At 32.3% G+C, this 17,612-nt stretch overlaps 1 protein-coding gene across 1 annotated transcript; it reads left to right on the top strand.

Moving 5' to 3' along the window:
• Positions 1-7,143: 7,143 nt before the first annotated feature.
• Positions 7,144-15,460, top strand: LOC143062678 (flavin-containing monooxygenase 5-like). Its single transcript, XM_076234412.1, has 7 exons — positions 7,144-7,259; positions 8,147-8,361; positions 9,453-9,752; positions 10,321-10,875; positions 11,454-11,619; positions 14,228-14,639; positions 15,293-15,460. Exons 1-6 carry the CDS (start codon positions 7,154-7,156, stop codon positions 14,491-14,493), a joined length of 1,608 nt encoding a protein of 535 aa, XP_076090527.1. The 5' UTR covers positions 7,144-7,153; the 3' UTR covers positions 14,494-14,639; positions 15,293-15,460.
• Positions 15,461-17,612: the final 2,152 nt, after the last annotated feature.

Genomic DNA, 17,612 nt, shown 5'->3' with positions numbered 1-17,612 from the left:
AACTTGGAACTATTTAACAAGTAACAAAATAAAAAAATCCTACCTCAATACTTTGTTATGTTTCCTTTGTTCCTCATTACTCGTAAAATCCTCCTTGGAATGCTGTTATACAACGATTTCAGGTAAGTAACAGTTAATTTGTCCCATATGTCACGAATTTCACGTTCCAGGTCTTTGGTATTATTTATGTTCTGAGTTTGTTTTTGCAGTTCCTTTTTTAATACCCACCAACAATTCTCTATAATATTGAGGTCGGGACTCTGAGCTGGCCAGTTCATGCTTTTTAGACCCGTTTCCCTACAAAAATCTTGAACAGATCGTGCTCGATGGACGGGGGCATTATCATCTTGAAAAACGTAGTTATCATCTGGAAAATGACGAACAACCACTGGCCACAAGTTATTGTCAATAATTTCAATGTATTTTAAGGCATTTATGTTACCTTCAACAACAGTAATAGTTCCGACACCATGGTAAGTGATGCATCCCCAGATCATTAAACTATACTTGCGCTGAGATGGAGGACAAATACAATATGTCAGCCACTCTTCTCCGACCTTTCTCCAGACACTGACACGAGAATCCTGCCCAATGCTTTACTTGCACTCATCACTGAAGATTACTTTACTCCAGTGTGCATTAACAGTTTTATGTAAATTCCCCCTGTAATATGCCACTCGTTTCTTCTTGTTGACCTCACGGATACGAATTTTTTTCTTTACTGACCGCTTGTGAAACCCATCAGAATGTAATTTACGTTCAACAGTTCGTTTAGAGAAAGGTCGATCAATGCTCTCATTAAAAATATTAGTAATTTCAGATAAAGATTTACGGCGATGTTTTTTTACACAACGGGAAAGTTTTCTCATGTCCCGGTCATGAAAGGATTTTGGTCTGCCTGTTCTCCGAATGTTTTCTATATCACCCCGGTGCTCATACCTCTTCAAAAAACTGTAAACAGTACTCTGTTTAACCCTCTTACTGCGGGAAGGACATATGTGTCCTCCCCTGGCTTACTGCGGGAAGGACATATATGTCCTTTGTGTAAAAAAAATTGATTATGTTTTCCCTTTTGTAATATTTCTGAAAAAAACCACCTTTCCTTCAATTATTGAATACATTTTATATATTTTATTCATCATGTGGTTATTATTTTTGTTGTTGTTTTCTTTCTACTTATCTTTTTCATGAAACGTCATCATTACGTCATATAATATTCGACGTCGTAATTGATTTGACGGCATGATAGCGCTATCAAATTTTAGAATGAACCTTTTTTATGCTTTTATTGATAAGATGAAAAAAAGAATCATAGTATGAAACAGAAGGGGAAAAACCTAACATCAACAAATGATCATTACGCAATAAAAACAAAACTGTTTGCGAATTGGTTTTAGTTCTTGTACTCAACAATAAATTTGTATTTTAAACAAATGTCCTTAACTCTTTTAGATATGGAGGGACACATAATATACTAAGGCTTCAACTTAATGCTTGCCTTTGTTTTTTTACTTCTTTAAAATCAAATTAAACAATTAAAAAGTCTACGTTGGTGTAAAAAATAAATAAGTCTACAAATAATTTACTGACACGAATTGTAAAATTGGCATACAATAGCATTCTGTATTTTATTGTTTTTTTGCATAAACTTTAGTTTATGTGCATGAATGGATAGATACTATGGAGTTATTGAAAACCCGTTAGGAGCAGGAATCAGCCAGAAGGCCCCGACATGAAAAAATGTAAAACTAACATGAAAACTAACGGCATTATTTATAACAATTCAGTTTATGAAAAACATATGTGACAGACATGATCCAACGACAACCATTGAATTACAGACTCATGACCTGGGACTTAAACAAAAGAGTGTGCTATCTTTATTTTTCCGGTCATTTTTTGTTTGACGAGAGTTGTTAGCTTTTGAAATATTTGCTGCTGAAAACTAATGTCTAACCTAATCTATTTTGTGTTATAGTTTTTTTGCATCCTGCCTTTCAACCTTTCAGAACAAGTGTTCTTATTATATGTATAATTTTATAACGCGTGGACTGTGATGACTCGAAGTTACACCACATTGGAACTGTATTAATACCAAAAGAAGATCAGAGTTTCACATTTTTAACGGCAAATTTTGAGATTTCTTTACATTTATTCAATTCGGAAGTAACATCTTACGATGTTTAAATTTGAGACCAGTAAACCCTTTTTAAAACTCATATAATGATCTATCATGCTGATACTGAATAAGGTGCTTTAAACAAAAATCTATGTTTTCTTTAGTATACTTCATGTGCAATATACGTTGGGGGGGGGGGGGGGTAAAATCGAAAGATGTAATAAAATATCTTTTCTAAATATGTGCAAATATAAGATTGAAGTCCTCATATAAATTCGGAAGGGTCCCCTAATTATTTATTCTATAAATATATACATATTGATGTTTAGAAATAGTATAAATATACCATTGAACAATAGCAATCAAAGAAATTAAGCAGTTTTTAACGAAAATATTAGAACCGAACCTAAAAAAATAAGAAACAGAAAAAAACAAACATATAATTATAGCTTATAGCGCACACTATCCACAGATTCCAACACCTGAATGATAAATACAAGTATGCAAATATATTACAGCTAAGATGGGATTTTATGGTGGCAATTAGTAAGCATGCAGGTAGAAATGTGTGTTTGATTTGGATTTGTCATACGTCAAGCATCAATGTGATATGATAATGAATATGAAAAATGAAATATGATATGAATAGATACAAAAAGATGTGGTATGAGTGCCAATGAGACAACTCTCCATCCGAGTCGCAATTTATAAAAGTAAACCATGATAGGTTAAAGTATATGCTTCAACACGCCGCCTTGACTGACACCGAACAGCAAGCTACATAAGGTATAAGGTTACAAGAGCGCAAAAATTTTATTTGTTTACATTTTACCGGCAAGTTACTCAGAATAAGATGGTACTCAGAATATAATCCTATACGGCTTCTGATTGGTTGATACAGGATTGGAATTACAATTAATCGAAAGCTTATCCAATTAGGTTTAAAAATTGCAGAAAATCATATTCACATTTTACGAAGTATAGACAATATCTTCCATTTCTGCACGTCGGAGCCATTAAAAATATGCCCTTTTCATTAGGCGAAAAAAATAGACGATCTTTTTCAACTGCATTTTAAGTCAACTTGAGCCGCATGACCCTGTATATTTTTTGGTTGTAATACAACACTGGCATTTCTAGTAACAAGAACTGCTACCTGTCTTTCCCTAGTTTGTGTAGTCTTCGAGAGAAAAAAATACGGAACACTAGTGGTACCCTATGGAAAATGCATTACGAATAATTGCGCTCTATACCATAAAGGGCCCCAAACAATTCTAGTGTAAAAAAAAAACGGAAAATACAACGGTCTAATCTTTATAAAAAACGAGAAACACTTATGAACCACACCAACAAACGACAATACGGAACATCAATATTTCATAGAAAATAATAAGAGTAGTAAACACAAGAAATATTTCAAGTGATGACACTAGCGTCGGTGCAACCATCATCTACACAGAAAAGGGAAAAAGACGATTACAGTACATCACTGTCTGATAGAGGATATTTACGGAAACTGATACATTTAACAGAATACATAGCAAAACATTTCACAGCATTGACATATTTTTGGCATCTATAAACATTTCTATTAAAAAAAAAAAGGATATAAAGTGTGCATGTGTAAACACCATTAATCTTAAATGTGTCTTTGTTAAGAAATTAAGGCTTACAATTAATTGCGTCATAGTTAAGCCAATAAAATGGTTTTGTTTTTAGGGGTTGCGATATTTATGTTGGGGCACATAAATCCTTTATAACATTATATCAACTGGGCATATTAAATCTAATAACACAGAACTATTTAACTCAGATTCTTTTGTATAACTTGCTCATCGTTTGACTTTGAAAAGCTTACCTATGCTTTGATTTACAAAAATATGAGAGCTTACATCTTACGAATCAAAAATAATTGCACAATCACTTGCTATTGAAACGGGGTGATACACATCTTACATAAAGCACTGTAGCAACTGAAAGTTTCTGTAAATTTTGTGGAGATAACATAGAATATTGTGCGCATTTCCTTTTATAATGTCCTCAATATAAAAACATTCGGGAGAATTTATGTTTAAGTTTTCAAAAATTGGTTAAAGTTAATGTTATCAAATCAGTCATCATATTTAATTAATCAAAATAAAATGGCTGATGCCAACCAAATTTGTAAATATATGAGATAAGCATTTGAATATAAAAAAAAAGGAGATGTCAGATGTGGTATGATTGGCAATAAATCAACTATCCACCAAAATTCAAATGAAGTGGATGTAAGTATATTGTAATTACAGGTCATTAACAATGAGAAAACCACAATTTAAAATTCAAAACAATGCTTAGTGCTAGTTAGTCTACCATAAATAATGGCAGAACTATACAAATAATAGACTTGTAGTTATAGATACACCATATAATAAATGTTCTCTTATTTTGCATTATCATTATTTGTCATGTTGTATATGCCATGTTTGTTGACTTACACTTGAAAAAAAAAATACGCAATTCCATCTTTTTATATATATATATATATATATATATATATATATATATATATATATATATATATATATATATATATATATATATATATATATATTGGTGTGTGCTTTATCCAATGAAATATTTGATTTGATCTAAGATGACCAACCGAAAATAAGTATATCTGTCTTGAAATTTTGTACAGTATAGTGCTGTTTTGCAAAAACTGAACGTTTTCTTCAAAACACTGCAAAGTGCTTGACTAATTGAATAGCGCGAAACTTCCTTAGGACGTGACGTTATCATCATTATGACGTTACGTCATGTCATATAAATAACGTTAATTTTTGAAAAAAAATAAACATCTATACTTTATGTTTGGTGATTCTTCAACTATTTGAGTTAACATGCTGTTATACAAGACTGAATAACAATTTACTGTTTTTGGTATTTTTTTACTGAAATTGTCCCGTTTCTGGACAGTGTTTTTAAATTTCGCTACGCGGCCTTTGTCGATTGCACCCTAAACTGTACTGAATCTTTCCAACTGTACCTATATTCAAAAGGACGCAGTTTATTATTGCAACTATAATGAAATTCATCCTGCGACAAAGACGCAAACAGATACCAAAGTCAAATAACGTGCGCAATATTTTCAGGACAATGATTTCGTCTTTGAATTTTACACCCTTGAACATGTGCTGAGCTATACTGCTAATTTCTATCCAAACATGAGTCGTATTATTCAATTATTAATTATATTGTTATGTTTATTAGTTGGCTAATGCTGATATAGTCCAAATAATTATGACGTCTGACAAGGCTATTTTATTTTTTTCTGGGACGCCTTCGTGCCAGACGTCATAATTATTTGGACTAATGCTGCTATAAATCAAGTTATGTTTCAGCTCTTACAAGACTACAAACATGGATAAGGTTATCCACGACCGAGTATACTCTGTACGGAATTTGAATGCTATATATAGCTAAATACACATTAAAGTGACACTGTGGGTGAAATAACCACCATTTTCATCTAAAACGATGGAGTCATCTGGCCATTGTAAGATTAATTCGCTTTGACAAGTAAAGGAACTTTAAGTATTTTTTTCAGTCATATTATTCATTTTTAAAAAGGTATGATGTATTCTTTTGTTTTCATACATGTTGTCCTGCAACTCCTACTCCGTCAAGAAGTCTCTTTGGATTTTTCACCATGAATTATTCATTCAGTCTGATTTTTGCCTTTCAAAAGTTTCGACGAGAGATATTTTACGGCTATGTAATTCTGCATTTAAAAAATTATATATGACGACAAAAAATCTTATCAACTTTTCAATTATCAAATGATTAAAAATATATGAGAAAAAAATCTCTGTGACATTTCAGTACTGCTTCCATGACTCAAAGCAATCAAATTTTGAAGAAAAGGTCATTTTTAATTTTGACCCTTGAATTCGAAAAGTTATATAAATATAAAACTACAGCTGATTTTCAATAAACATATCATTCTATATGCTGTGCTAAGTTTTCTTTATTACCAAGCCACATACAACACAACAAAAATACCAAACTCAGAGGACAGTTCTAAACGGAAAGCTCAACAGCCCAAACAGTTCAAACGAATGGATAACAACTGACATATTCTTTACATTGTACAGACATTTTCTTAATATGTGAATTGTACTTTAAATATAGAAGACAGATTGTTTACTTATTTTGATAACATGTTTATTTCTGGTAATCCTCTTACTATTTTTGATGGTAACATATTAAAATAGCGTTTCAAGAGTTTGTTATCATTGATAACCGACACTGATGTTTATACAGACTTAAATAACTAAGAATAGATAGTTAAAAGTATTAACTATAGGTACAAACTTAAAAAGTGTCATATTGACCCTGCATTGAATAGAAGAGAGACAGACAAGAACAAGCTATATATTTCACACAACAACAACATAATAGGTAAGGTACTCGATATCTTCAGATTTAACACCCCATTTTCGTTTAAAAGAAACGTCTGTACCAAGTCAGCAATATTACAGTTGTTTTCATTCGTCCCGTTGGTTGATCAAATCTAGCGTTCGAATTTGTCAGTTTTTTGTTGACTTTCCCTCTTTCGAATTAACCTTGGACTTCGGTTTTTTTGTTATACTTTTTTCCAAAAAATAAAAATCTGTAATTGTGATACTGAGTAATTCATTTTATTTAGAATTGGGTGAATGCAAAATATAGATTTCTAAGTTTACCAAAATTTCACATTAAAAATTGTATATATAATGCACGTTTAAATTGTTTTGAATCACCCGGTCGTAACTTGTGATAGCCTGGGATCTTGGCCATGATATTTTAGTTTTTAGTATACGGATATGGATGATAAAATGCCTCTTGCTAGAAAACAAAGAAATGTTGATGCCAATATTAATTGCGTTAATAATTGAATACAAATAGACAGAAAATGAGAAAAAAAAACAGCATTTTTTTTTATCTGATAACCGAGTCCCTGTGACTACTACCTCATTACTATATATTTTTGTTTGTAGATTATTAAAAAAAATGAAAGTGGCTATAATTGGTGCTGGAGCCAGTGGAATAACTGCCATCAAATGCTGTTTAGACGAAGGATTACAACCAACATGCTACGAACGAACACATGATATTGGTTGGTTTTACATATTATCTTATCTGAATTGAAACACTAACAAGAAATAACTGTTCATATAAAGAAATACTTATATACGTATTGCTGGTAGACACACATTCTACGTGACAGGTAAATAAAAAAAAAAAAAAAAACAACGACCACTTATTTAGTTATTATTAACACTTCTTAATGAAAAATGTATACATTAGTAATATCAAGAAATGCACAATAATCAATGATATAAGACGATGATACCGGTTTCGTGCAACATAAAAAAACAAACTCAGACAGGTATTACCAATAGAAGTGCATGATTGTATTTTCCTAAAGGCATTTTAGGAGGCGAACTATCTGTGATTCATATACATAAATATATTATCAATATGTGGTAAGGTCGTAAATAGAGCAAATACTTAGCAAACAGAAGCTGTTCACGACAATAAATCGATCTTTTAGATCAAACGAGCTTCGTATCGTCTTCTTTACAAGAGACGTGAAAATACCAGAAAGGACATTCACACTCATATGTTGAAAACAAACTGACAACGTAATGGCAAAAAAGAAAATTAAATTAATAGTATACATAGACAAACTTAAGATTTTGAGCAACACGCACTGAAACAACTATGGGTGATCACGGGCGTAAGGTAAGCAGATTTTCCCATTTCGGTTAACCATTGATGATGTCCGTAAACTATCTAAAGGGATGATTTCAGCTTTGTGTTAAATTTCTTTTTTACTGTAATTTTATACACAAGTTAAACAATTGTTATCACAAAATTTAATTTTATAATTCAAAAAGAGAGACTAATGTGTTTTTTGAATTAGATCGGAACAGATAAGGCATTTTGCAATTTTAGTATGTTGAATAGCAATAAAATAAAATGTATCAAATGGTGTTATAGGTGGTCTTTGGCGCTATACGGATGAGGTCTCAGAAGGTCAGGCATGCGTAATGAGGTCAACAATCATCAACACCAGTAAAGAAACGATGTGTTTCAGTGATTTCCCAATACCAGCGGAATACCCAATCTATATGCATCATTCTTATGTTCAGAAATATTTCAATTTGTATGTCGACAAATTTGAATTGAGGAAACATATTTGCTTCAGGCACGAGGTGAGAACTTTTTGAATGTCAGTTTGTTCAATTGTTAGTGTAACGCTTCAGAGATACCTCTTTATGTCCCACCTAAGGGCAATGATATTTTTTGGTCTGTGCGTCCGTTCGTCCGTCTGTCCGTCTGTACGTTCGTCTGACCAACTTCATGCTAAAAGGTTTTGGTCAAGGTAGTTTTTGATGAAGTTGTAGTCAAATCATCTGGAAATTAGGGCATCCGTGTACTATGGACACATTGTTGTTGTTTATAGTTTAGAACGTGATAAGCAACGGTTTTTAAAGCTGAAGTAAAAAGACACTATTTTAGAACGTAATCTTTGTTTATTGAGATACAATTTCAAATCATCGAATTTAAGCATTATTTCATACAGTATATTTATTTAGCTGTCGAATTTAGTCTTTAAAAATGTATGTCGTTATAAACTATGCAAACATTGATAATAAGATGATTAGCTGCAAAACTTCAATCATATAACATTCAATCTGATCGATGGAGAAATACAGTAACTATTAAATTAAAACAAATCTTTAGAGTTCCCATTATCTATATTTCAATGTCAGTTCGACAACTAGGATCCAAAATTACCGATTAAGATAAATCCAAGCGTAAGTGGGAAATTGATAAAGATAGAGGCGAATGATACTGGTGCCAACGTGACATTAACTCTTATAAGTCGAAATAAACTGACAACGCCATGACATAAAAGTTAAAACTAACAAAGACAAACAACAGTATAAAACACAGCATTGAACGCTACAGACTAAACAACACGAACCCCACAAATTACCGGAGGTGATCTCAGGTTAAAGAATCTAGGGCACATATGCATAAAACCACTTATGTAAAAATGATCCAATCGTAGTATTGATTTATTGGTGAACATGCAGAAAAGTTCGTGCATTCAGAATTCAGAAAAATTCTTACCTTAAGTAGATTTACGCATACGGACCTCGATCCTTTTATTAGTTTTCAAACAGCATAGTCTATCGATTCAATTCATCAACAGTTGACTGTCCCTCTGGTATCTTTTACCCTTCTTCTTTAATATTTTCAAATTCCTTTATTTTAAATGGTGTTTTTGTGTTTTGAGATTAAATCAGTTAAGCCAGCAGATGATTTCGAAATAAGCGGCAAATGGGAACTGAAAGTCAAAGATTTAGCAAAAGATGAGGAACAAAGTATAACATACGATGCCATAATGATATGTACTGGACACCATGCTGATAAAAACATGCCAGATTTTCCTGGAATGCACAATTTCAAGGGTAAAGTTCTTCATAGCCATGACTACAGGCATACTGCTGGATACGAAGACAAGAGGGTCGTTGTCGTTGGTATTGGTAATTCTGGTGGCGATGCAGCCGTGGAACTTAGCAGAGTGGCATCACAGGTAACGTTAATCTTTTGTTAAGATGAACTTGAAAGTTTTGTTGACTGATACTTGTACGCAATGAATTTGCTTTTTCAAACAGTGGTAGACTGAAAAAAAACCCGAACAATTCTCTCACACAATGTCATGTAAGTGCTGTAAAATAAAAATTATCAAAGGAAAAACTTTTAAAAAAGTTTAATAGAACAACAACAACAAAAATACTCACAACAATAACCAACAAAAGAGAATGTCACAAACTATGCATTTCTTCATGAATTTGATAGTACATCATCTCCCTTTATACATATTAAACCCATGGGGTAAAATTAAGCAAGACAAGAAACATCTTTTTATCTGTTTGTTCCATTTATTGCGTATATTATGTAAAAACAATAGATAAGCGTTGATTCTTGAAAAAGATACCGTGAGCTCTGATAATGGTTTAATTCTATTGTCACCATTGTTCACGTCTTGAAATTTGATTTATTTACATTTCTCTGATATATATTTATTTGCTTTTTTTCTAAATGCTGGAGAAAGTTATTCTTGAAAGTTGTCATCTTAGTCCTATTTTAAATAATTTTAGACATACTTGAGCACAAGATCCGGTAGCTGGGTATACAATCGAATATCAGATAGAGGTTTACCATTGGATATGCTTTATGCACGCCGGATAACGTTTGCATTAAAGAATATGATTGGTGGACCTATAGTTGAACGTTTCGCTCAAAAGAAACTGGAACAAAGATTTGATCATTCTATATATGGCTTAAAACCAAAACATGGAATACTTGCTCAACATCCAATGGTCAATGACGAACTACCAAACAGACTTGCAAGTGGTATGCTTAAACTTAAACCAAATATCAAGCATTTTACAGAGAATGGCGTTGCATTTGAAGATGGAACGACAGAGGACGATATTGATGTTGTAATGTTTGCTACTGGATATGTGTTTGGGTTTCCTTTCTTAGATGAATCTGTTATAAAAGTAGTACAAAATAAAGTAGAATTATATAAATACATATTTCCGCCGAATCTAAAGAGACAGACTTTGTGCATTATTGGTTGTGTACAGGCACTAGGCGCCCTAATTCCAGTGAGTGAAATGCAAAGTCGTTTGGCAACAAGAGTATTCAAGGTACATTATATGTTAATCAAATTCAAAACCCTTCAAATACTATTACATTTATTACGAATCAATAATGTATCATCGACAAAAACATATTTTAGTCGTTGGTTGCTTTTTAACTAATGGATTTTGGTGTCGAAGATTACATATTGCCATCGGGATAAACAATCAACTCAAAATCCAGGAGTTCGTGTATAATAATTGACATGATAGAACAATGATTTGTTAATTTTTTTATGATCCTAGATTCATCTATTTTTGTAGATTTCAATTATCACTTTTCGTTAATTCAGAAAAAATTATAGATTTTTTTTAGAGAATTTTATCGTTTGGCTAATGAATGCTCAAGAAAATAGAAAAGTTATACTTCATAAAATATTTAATTTCATAGTTTACCTATACCCATGAATTTTATGAAATCGGTACAATACGAAAATAATATATTCACAGTATTTTGAGATGACGAAAGGTATTTTGTTGATATACAATACCAAACGTATTAAAGCAACTATAGTGTAAACGGTGCTTTAAAGTTAACCGTAGGCTACTGGAGGTCTAATATATTTATTTATAAACCAAACCTCTAGGGGGACGTTTTGCTTCCACCAAAAGAAGAAATGTGGAAAGATATACATGAAAACACTGAAGCAATGAGAAAGAGATACATTGCTGGAACGCGTCATACAATCCAAGTTGAATGGCTAGAATATATGGATGGATTAGCAGCTCTTATTAAATGCATACCAGACCTATGTAAGTATTACTAAAGTGATTCATTCTCTCCGTCTTTCAATCTCACTCTTTCCAACTCATCCATTTTCACTTTTCATCGCCCTCTTTTAATCTCACTTTTTTACTCTCGCTCTCTCTTCTACCCTTGCTCTTTATCCTTTTCTCCTCTCACTCTTTTCCCCATTCTTCTCTATCTTAATATGACTCCATCGCTCGCTTCCTCTCTCTGACTCCCTCTCACAATCACTCACCCTTGTTGCTCACTCACTGCTCACTCTGTCCCCTCTCTCACTCTTACTTTCTCACTACTCACTCTGTCCCTCTCCCTCTCTATTACTCTCATTCCTGACTATGTCCTCTCTGTCACTATTCTCTCTGTCCCGCGTTTCTCTCTCTCTGTCCAACTCTCTCTCTCTCATTTCTCACTGCTCATTCTGTCCCTCTCATTCTGTCCCACTCTCTCTCTCACTCTCACTGCTCACTCTGTCTCTCTCTCACTCTTCCTTTCTATTACTCTCAATGCTCACTCTGTCCCTCTCTTTTTGCTCTCTCTAGTCCCGCTGCTCTCTCTCTCTCTCTCTGTCGTACTACTTTATCTCGGTCTCTCTCTCTCTCTGTCTTCTCTCACTCTCACTTTCTCGCTGCTCTCTCTGTAAGGATAAGAGCAGAAAGGTTAGAGAGAGAAAGACAGAGTAAGTGATAGAGGGAGAGTAAAAAAAAAGAATGTGATAAGACAGAAAAAATGAAAGATAGCGAAAAATGAGAGAGAATAGGAAATGAGTGTGAGATATAAAAAAAGAGAGAGAGGGGAAGAGAACGTCATATAAAGAGAACCAACAAGAGTATAAGAATAAGACATAGAGAGAAAGAAAACGAAAACGAGCGAGAAAGAGAGAAAGTGATTTTTAGAGTGAAATCACTTGTAAACGTTTCTTTCCAAGATAAAATATTTCAGGCTTTAATAGCAAGAAAGAAATTACACTCGTGGTATAGTGCATGGCTACTGCAGCATAGCGTTCTTTTCCGTCTACTTTCATTAAAAATGTTTAAATCTTTGAATATTTAGAAATGTTTTAAAGGAATATATTCAGGGGTGGTAACTTGACAGATTGTATATGTGTATATCATTATATGTGTACCTCAAATAAAAAAAAACATGTGTTAACCGATCTATCAACGTGTAATCTTAAAAGTACTAGTATCAGAAAATAGACACCTTGTTTAACTTCTAGATTTTTTTAACCTATTTATTAATGAATTTGTTGACCGTTATTGAATATTCGTTTACAGATGATATCAGATACGTTCCTTATGTCGTTAATACAATCCCGTTCTCTTTTCACGAATGTGACCTAACGAATTATACTATTTACCATGTTTGTAATAACAGGACGGGTGCTAACCCTTGGGGAGCTCATGAGATCATGCCCAATTTTTGATGGGGTTCGTGTTGCTTAGTCTTTAGTTTTCTCTGTTGTGTCTTGTGTACAATTATTTGTCTGTTTGTTGTGGAATGACCCTATGGTATCTACCTATCTACCTTCGAAAATATAGTTTACAATATGACTATCTCTGAATGAATCAACTTAGTTAAAATATCAATTATATGGTCATTTTTATAAATTTCCTGTTTACAAAAGTATGCATTTTTCGAAAAACTAAGGATTTTCTTATCCCAGGCAAAGATTATTTTAGCCGTATTTGGTACAACTTTTTGGAATTTTGGGTCCTTAATGCTCTTTATTTTTGTACTTGTTAAGCTTTACAACTATTTTGATCTGAGCGTCAATGATCAGTCTTATGTAGGCGAAACGCGCGTCTGACGTATCTGGCGTACGGTGACCTGTAGTTGTTAACTTCTGTGTCATTTTGATCTCTTATGGAGATTTGTATCATTGGCAATCAAACCACATCTTATTTTTGATACATTATAAGACTGGTACCTTTGATAACTAATTACAATGTGGAATATTATTTATTAAAGAATTGAAAGCTTTTTTTTTGTAAATGCATTGGGGTGTAAAAGCGTTAACCGAAGTACATTTCGTATTCTGCGCTTCATTCTAAACATGTTCGCACGGTCAACGCTTTTAAAACGTATGAAATAACAAAAAAAAAGCATTCGATACTTAAAATTTACCTTTTTTGGCTAGGATCATGAAAACACCATTTCTATCAAGAACATTTCGTATTCCGTGCTTCATTCTAAACATGTTCGCACGGTCAACGCTTTCAAACCGTATCAAAAAACAAAAAGAAGCATTCGGTACTTAAAATTACCCTTTTTAGCTAGGGTCATGAAAACACCATTTCTATCAAGTTTTACGTTAATTTACCTGTTGACCTTATTGTTGGACCTCGTGTCATACTGAATGTTACACTGAATGTTAATTTCAGAAGGACGGGAGATTGCTGTTATCCAATCAAAATAACGTATCATAATGAAACCTACATTTGATGTGATTATTATATATTAGGAAAAAACCAAACTATGATACTGAATGTACTTACATGCAATAGTAAATACAAGAAATCGTGAAGCTGCAAAAAATAAGACATTTTCAAGAAATAAACGTAAATCAATGTAAATATATCGTAAGCTTTCACAATTTGTAATCGTTTATTTTAGGGAATATGTTGAAAACAGATCCAAAATTGGCATTGGCATGTTACTTTGGACCAAGTACTCCATATCAATATCGACTTGAGGGTCCAGGGAAATGGAGTGGTTCTCGTGAGGCTATCTTTACACAGTGGGATCGAACACTTTCGTCGTTGAAATCAAGACCTTTAGACTTTAAAGAGAATACCACTGGATTTTCAAAATTCAATGTCTTTTGCATCGCCGTCGTGGCTATTATTGTGTATTACTTTATTGTATACTATAAAATATGAACAACTATACGAATCTTATATCTTTTGACGCGTTCACTGAAAGATTCAATTCAATTAGTATTATTGTTCTGCTTATATCAGTGGTAACTCTTGCTGTTGGTTTGTATGTGGAACATTTTTTAAAGATAATTAGCAAGCCAAGTTTGGTAGAAAAAAATATCTACCCCCTTTTACAGATCCCCTAAAGCAAGAGAGAAATTTGATAGTAAATGGGAATTAATTAAAACTTAGTTCACATGTGAAGAGAGATCTTTCTATTTTGTACTTACTTAAGGCTTTGTAATAGTTCATGTAGAATTAATAATATGTTGATGCACATCACAACTGGACAGTGATTTGTGTGCATCTTAAAAGTACTATCTATGTTTATTGATTTTGTTATATATATATTGATATACTAGTTTTTGTTTGATTGTATTTGAATGATCTCCCCTTGACTTGGGTTGACATTTATTATGAGATTCTGTCCGACATGTTATCTGTTAATAATCTCTGGTGGCCTCTCCTGGTACCTCTTATGTTCAACATCATTGTATAGGCAGTGATGCATGTGGCTAGAGGAGAAGGCTGGTGCCATCATTAACCTTATCAGCATATTCAGGTATTCTAATCCAGAGTGATAAAGGATGAGTATGATCGAGTAGAAAATTTAGAACAATTAGCATAACTAACTTTTTAATTTTAGACTGTTATTAAAAAATTTAATATCAATACATGTATTATGAATTAACTATATAATTATGTATCACAATACTTGGTGTATTTTCAGATGAAATAAAAATAAATTACAAAAAAAAAGTTTGGTAGAAATTGAGGAAAATGCTGTGTGCAACTAATGTCGCCGTGTTTGTCGCCCGATCAACTTCAAATATCGATTTTTTAAATTTTTTATTTCATTCGATAGAAACATGTGGATCAGTTGTTTAAGACTTTCCATATACCATTCTCATAAAGATTCAATTTTGCTGTTAAAGAGTTTTTAATCGGAAATATAAGACAAAAATGTCGTCATGATTGCCACCAGATCAATAATAATAATGTTTACAAATTTCACACTTTGTTGAAAATATAATCACTATTGAGTATATTTGAATGCTGAAACAGTTTTTTATTATCTTAATTTATAAGTGACAGAGATTTCCACAAAATTGGACCATCAAAAATACTTGATTTATATAATTCTGCAAAAGACGAGTATAGTATGATTGTTTACAATTGCAGGCACAACCAGATTTATATATTAACAAATACTTGTGGTAAAGTATTCTCTTAGTATTAGAATAATACCAGATTCCTTAAAGAAATAATCAATATAAAATAACGATACTATGTACAGGATATGCCAATAACCACCTCTCCAAAGTTTAAAACATTTTGCTGTGTTGTTTAAAGTCATAAGAAATCTCAAATTAAAAAAATAATGCATATGTTTTTTTATAACTCAATGGATAGTTTTCATTATAAAACTTATGTACATATACTTTTTTCTGAAGAACATTCTTTAATTTGTTCATATTTAAAAGAAGTTTACTTTATTTTAATTGCTTCCTTCCAGGAAGCAATTCCCCGACATATTTTCCGTATGCAAAGTGACCTCAGTGTGACCCATCTCGTGAAAATCCGGTGATCGCAATACGCATGGATGTCCTTAAAATAAACTATTATTTAATTGTACATGTTAAACACGTGCTCAATATCCATACTTTTTGTCGATTGTTGACAAACAGGTGGCAATCGTTAAATTTCGGCTTCAAAACACGAACTTTAATTACCTGCCATATCTTCACAACAACACTGACCGATTGAAAAAAAAATGATGATTATACGAAATTTATGTAAAAAAAATCGATAAAATCGTGCACAGAAGACTAATTTTATGATGTTTGTATGCATTGGTTCAAGAATGGAAATAACATTATTTTTTACCGGTCACTCGTTTCATATGACTTTAAAGAAGGTGATTTTTTCTTCATTGTCTCTGGCGACCATATTTTTGACCGATCAGAAACAAATGAAGATCCTGTTTTTCAACTGGTCAGAAACTGTCTTTAAGTTAGCATTAGGACAATTTGAAATGATCTCGTTTACGACATTTATCACTGACCATATTCAGAATTACAATTTCCAAAACTACGTTCACTCTGTTTTTAATTTAAAACAAAACGGATGCAATAAAAAGTGTAATCAATAATTCATAAGTCCCTGAACTTAATAAAAATTGACACCCAAAGGGAAAATAACAACATAATACTGAGATTGACATTTTATTCGGCTGTTTTCTCATGCTTACTGACGACAAACAGAACCGTACATACATTCGTACTTGTAGCACTGCCAACTAATATAACATTTGTTGTTCATCACCTGTACCACATGAAACAATGGAATAAACCTTCAATAAAGTAAAGATTCTCACAGGTCAGTATCTTACATTAGTTTATTACTAATCTTAAGTTTCATCAATTCATGGTTAATAAGAAAGTCAACATGATAAATACAATTGCTTTAATCAATACTAAAAACCGTCATAATATTAAAGTAACATTAAGTTCATATTTTATGATTCACAATTTACCCAGCTTCAAGCACATGTTAAGGTATAGCTAATCTTATAAAAGAACATGGCTTAAATACAGTTATTGAAGAAAACACAATTTATCAGAAATTAAAAACAATCTTTCTTTCTGGTTTATGTATAATTCTGAGGAGAGCGTATATGTTTTCAAATTGTAATGAATGCAAGGAAAAGTATTGGCAATTTGCTATTTTTCACTGGATACATTTAATACTCGTTGTATGATTTCGTTGTTTTATTAAATAATAATTTTAACACATGGTTAAATAATGTTCAAATCAATACATGCAAAGTGAAACCTACATTTATTATTGTGTTTACATGCAATGGAAATATTTATATTAAGCGTGGGAGGTCATAGAAATATCTCTTGGTTCATCTATTTATCCGTATGCATAAATACATAATAATAGAATCTAAAGCACTTGAGGGTCTTCATGGTTACGAGGTATAGTTGATAATTCCATAACCTGATAAAGGTTTATGACATGTCAGAATCACCTGTCATGTTCTCTGAAATTGGTATCATAAGCTTTAAAATAAT

This window comes from Mytilus galloprovincialis, chromosome 2, assembly GCF_965363235.1.
Source record: "Mytilus galloprovincialis chromosome 2, xbMytGall1.hap1.1, whole genome shotgun sequence".
NCBI lineage: Eukaryota > Metazoa > Mollusca > Bivalvia > Mytilida > Mytilidae > Mytilus > Mytilus galloprovincialis.
Note: the sequence above shows the minus strand (reverse complement) of the source record. Positions and strands in the feature narration are given on the sequence as shown.

Bases quoted from the DNA above. Each gene is read 5' to 3' on its own strand.
- LOC143062678 (XM_076234412.1), top strand. From the start codon at position 7,154: ATGAAAGTGGCTATAATTGGTGCTGGAGCCAGTGGAATAACTGCCATC. The intron at 10,876-11,453 runs GTACATTATATG...CCAAACCTCTAG, and splicing joins TGGCAACAAGAGTATTCAAG to GGGGACGTTTTGCTTCCACC. The intron at 11,620-14,227 runs GTAAGTATTACT...CGTTTATTTTAG, and splicing joins TAAATGCATACCAGACCTAT to GGAATATGTTGAAAACAGAT.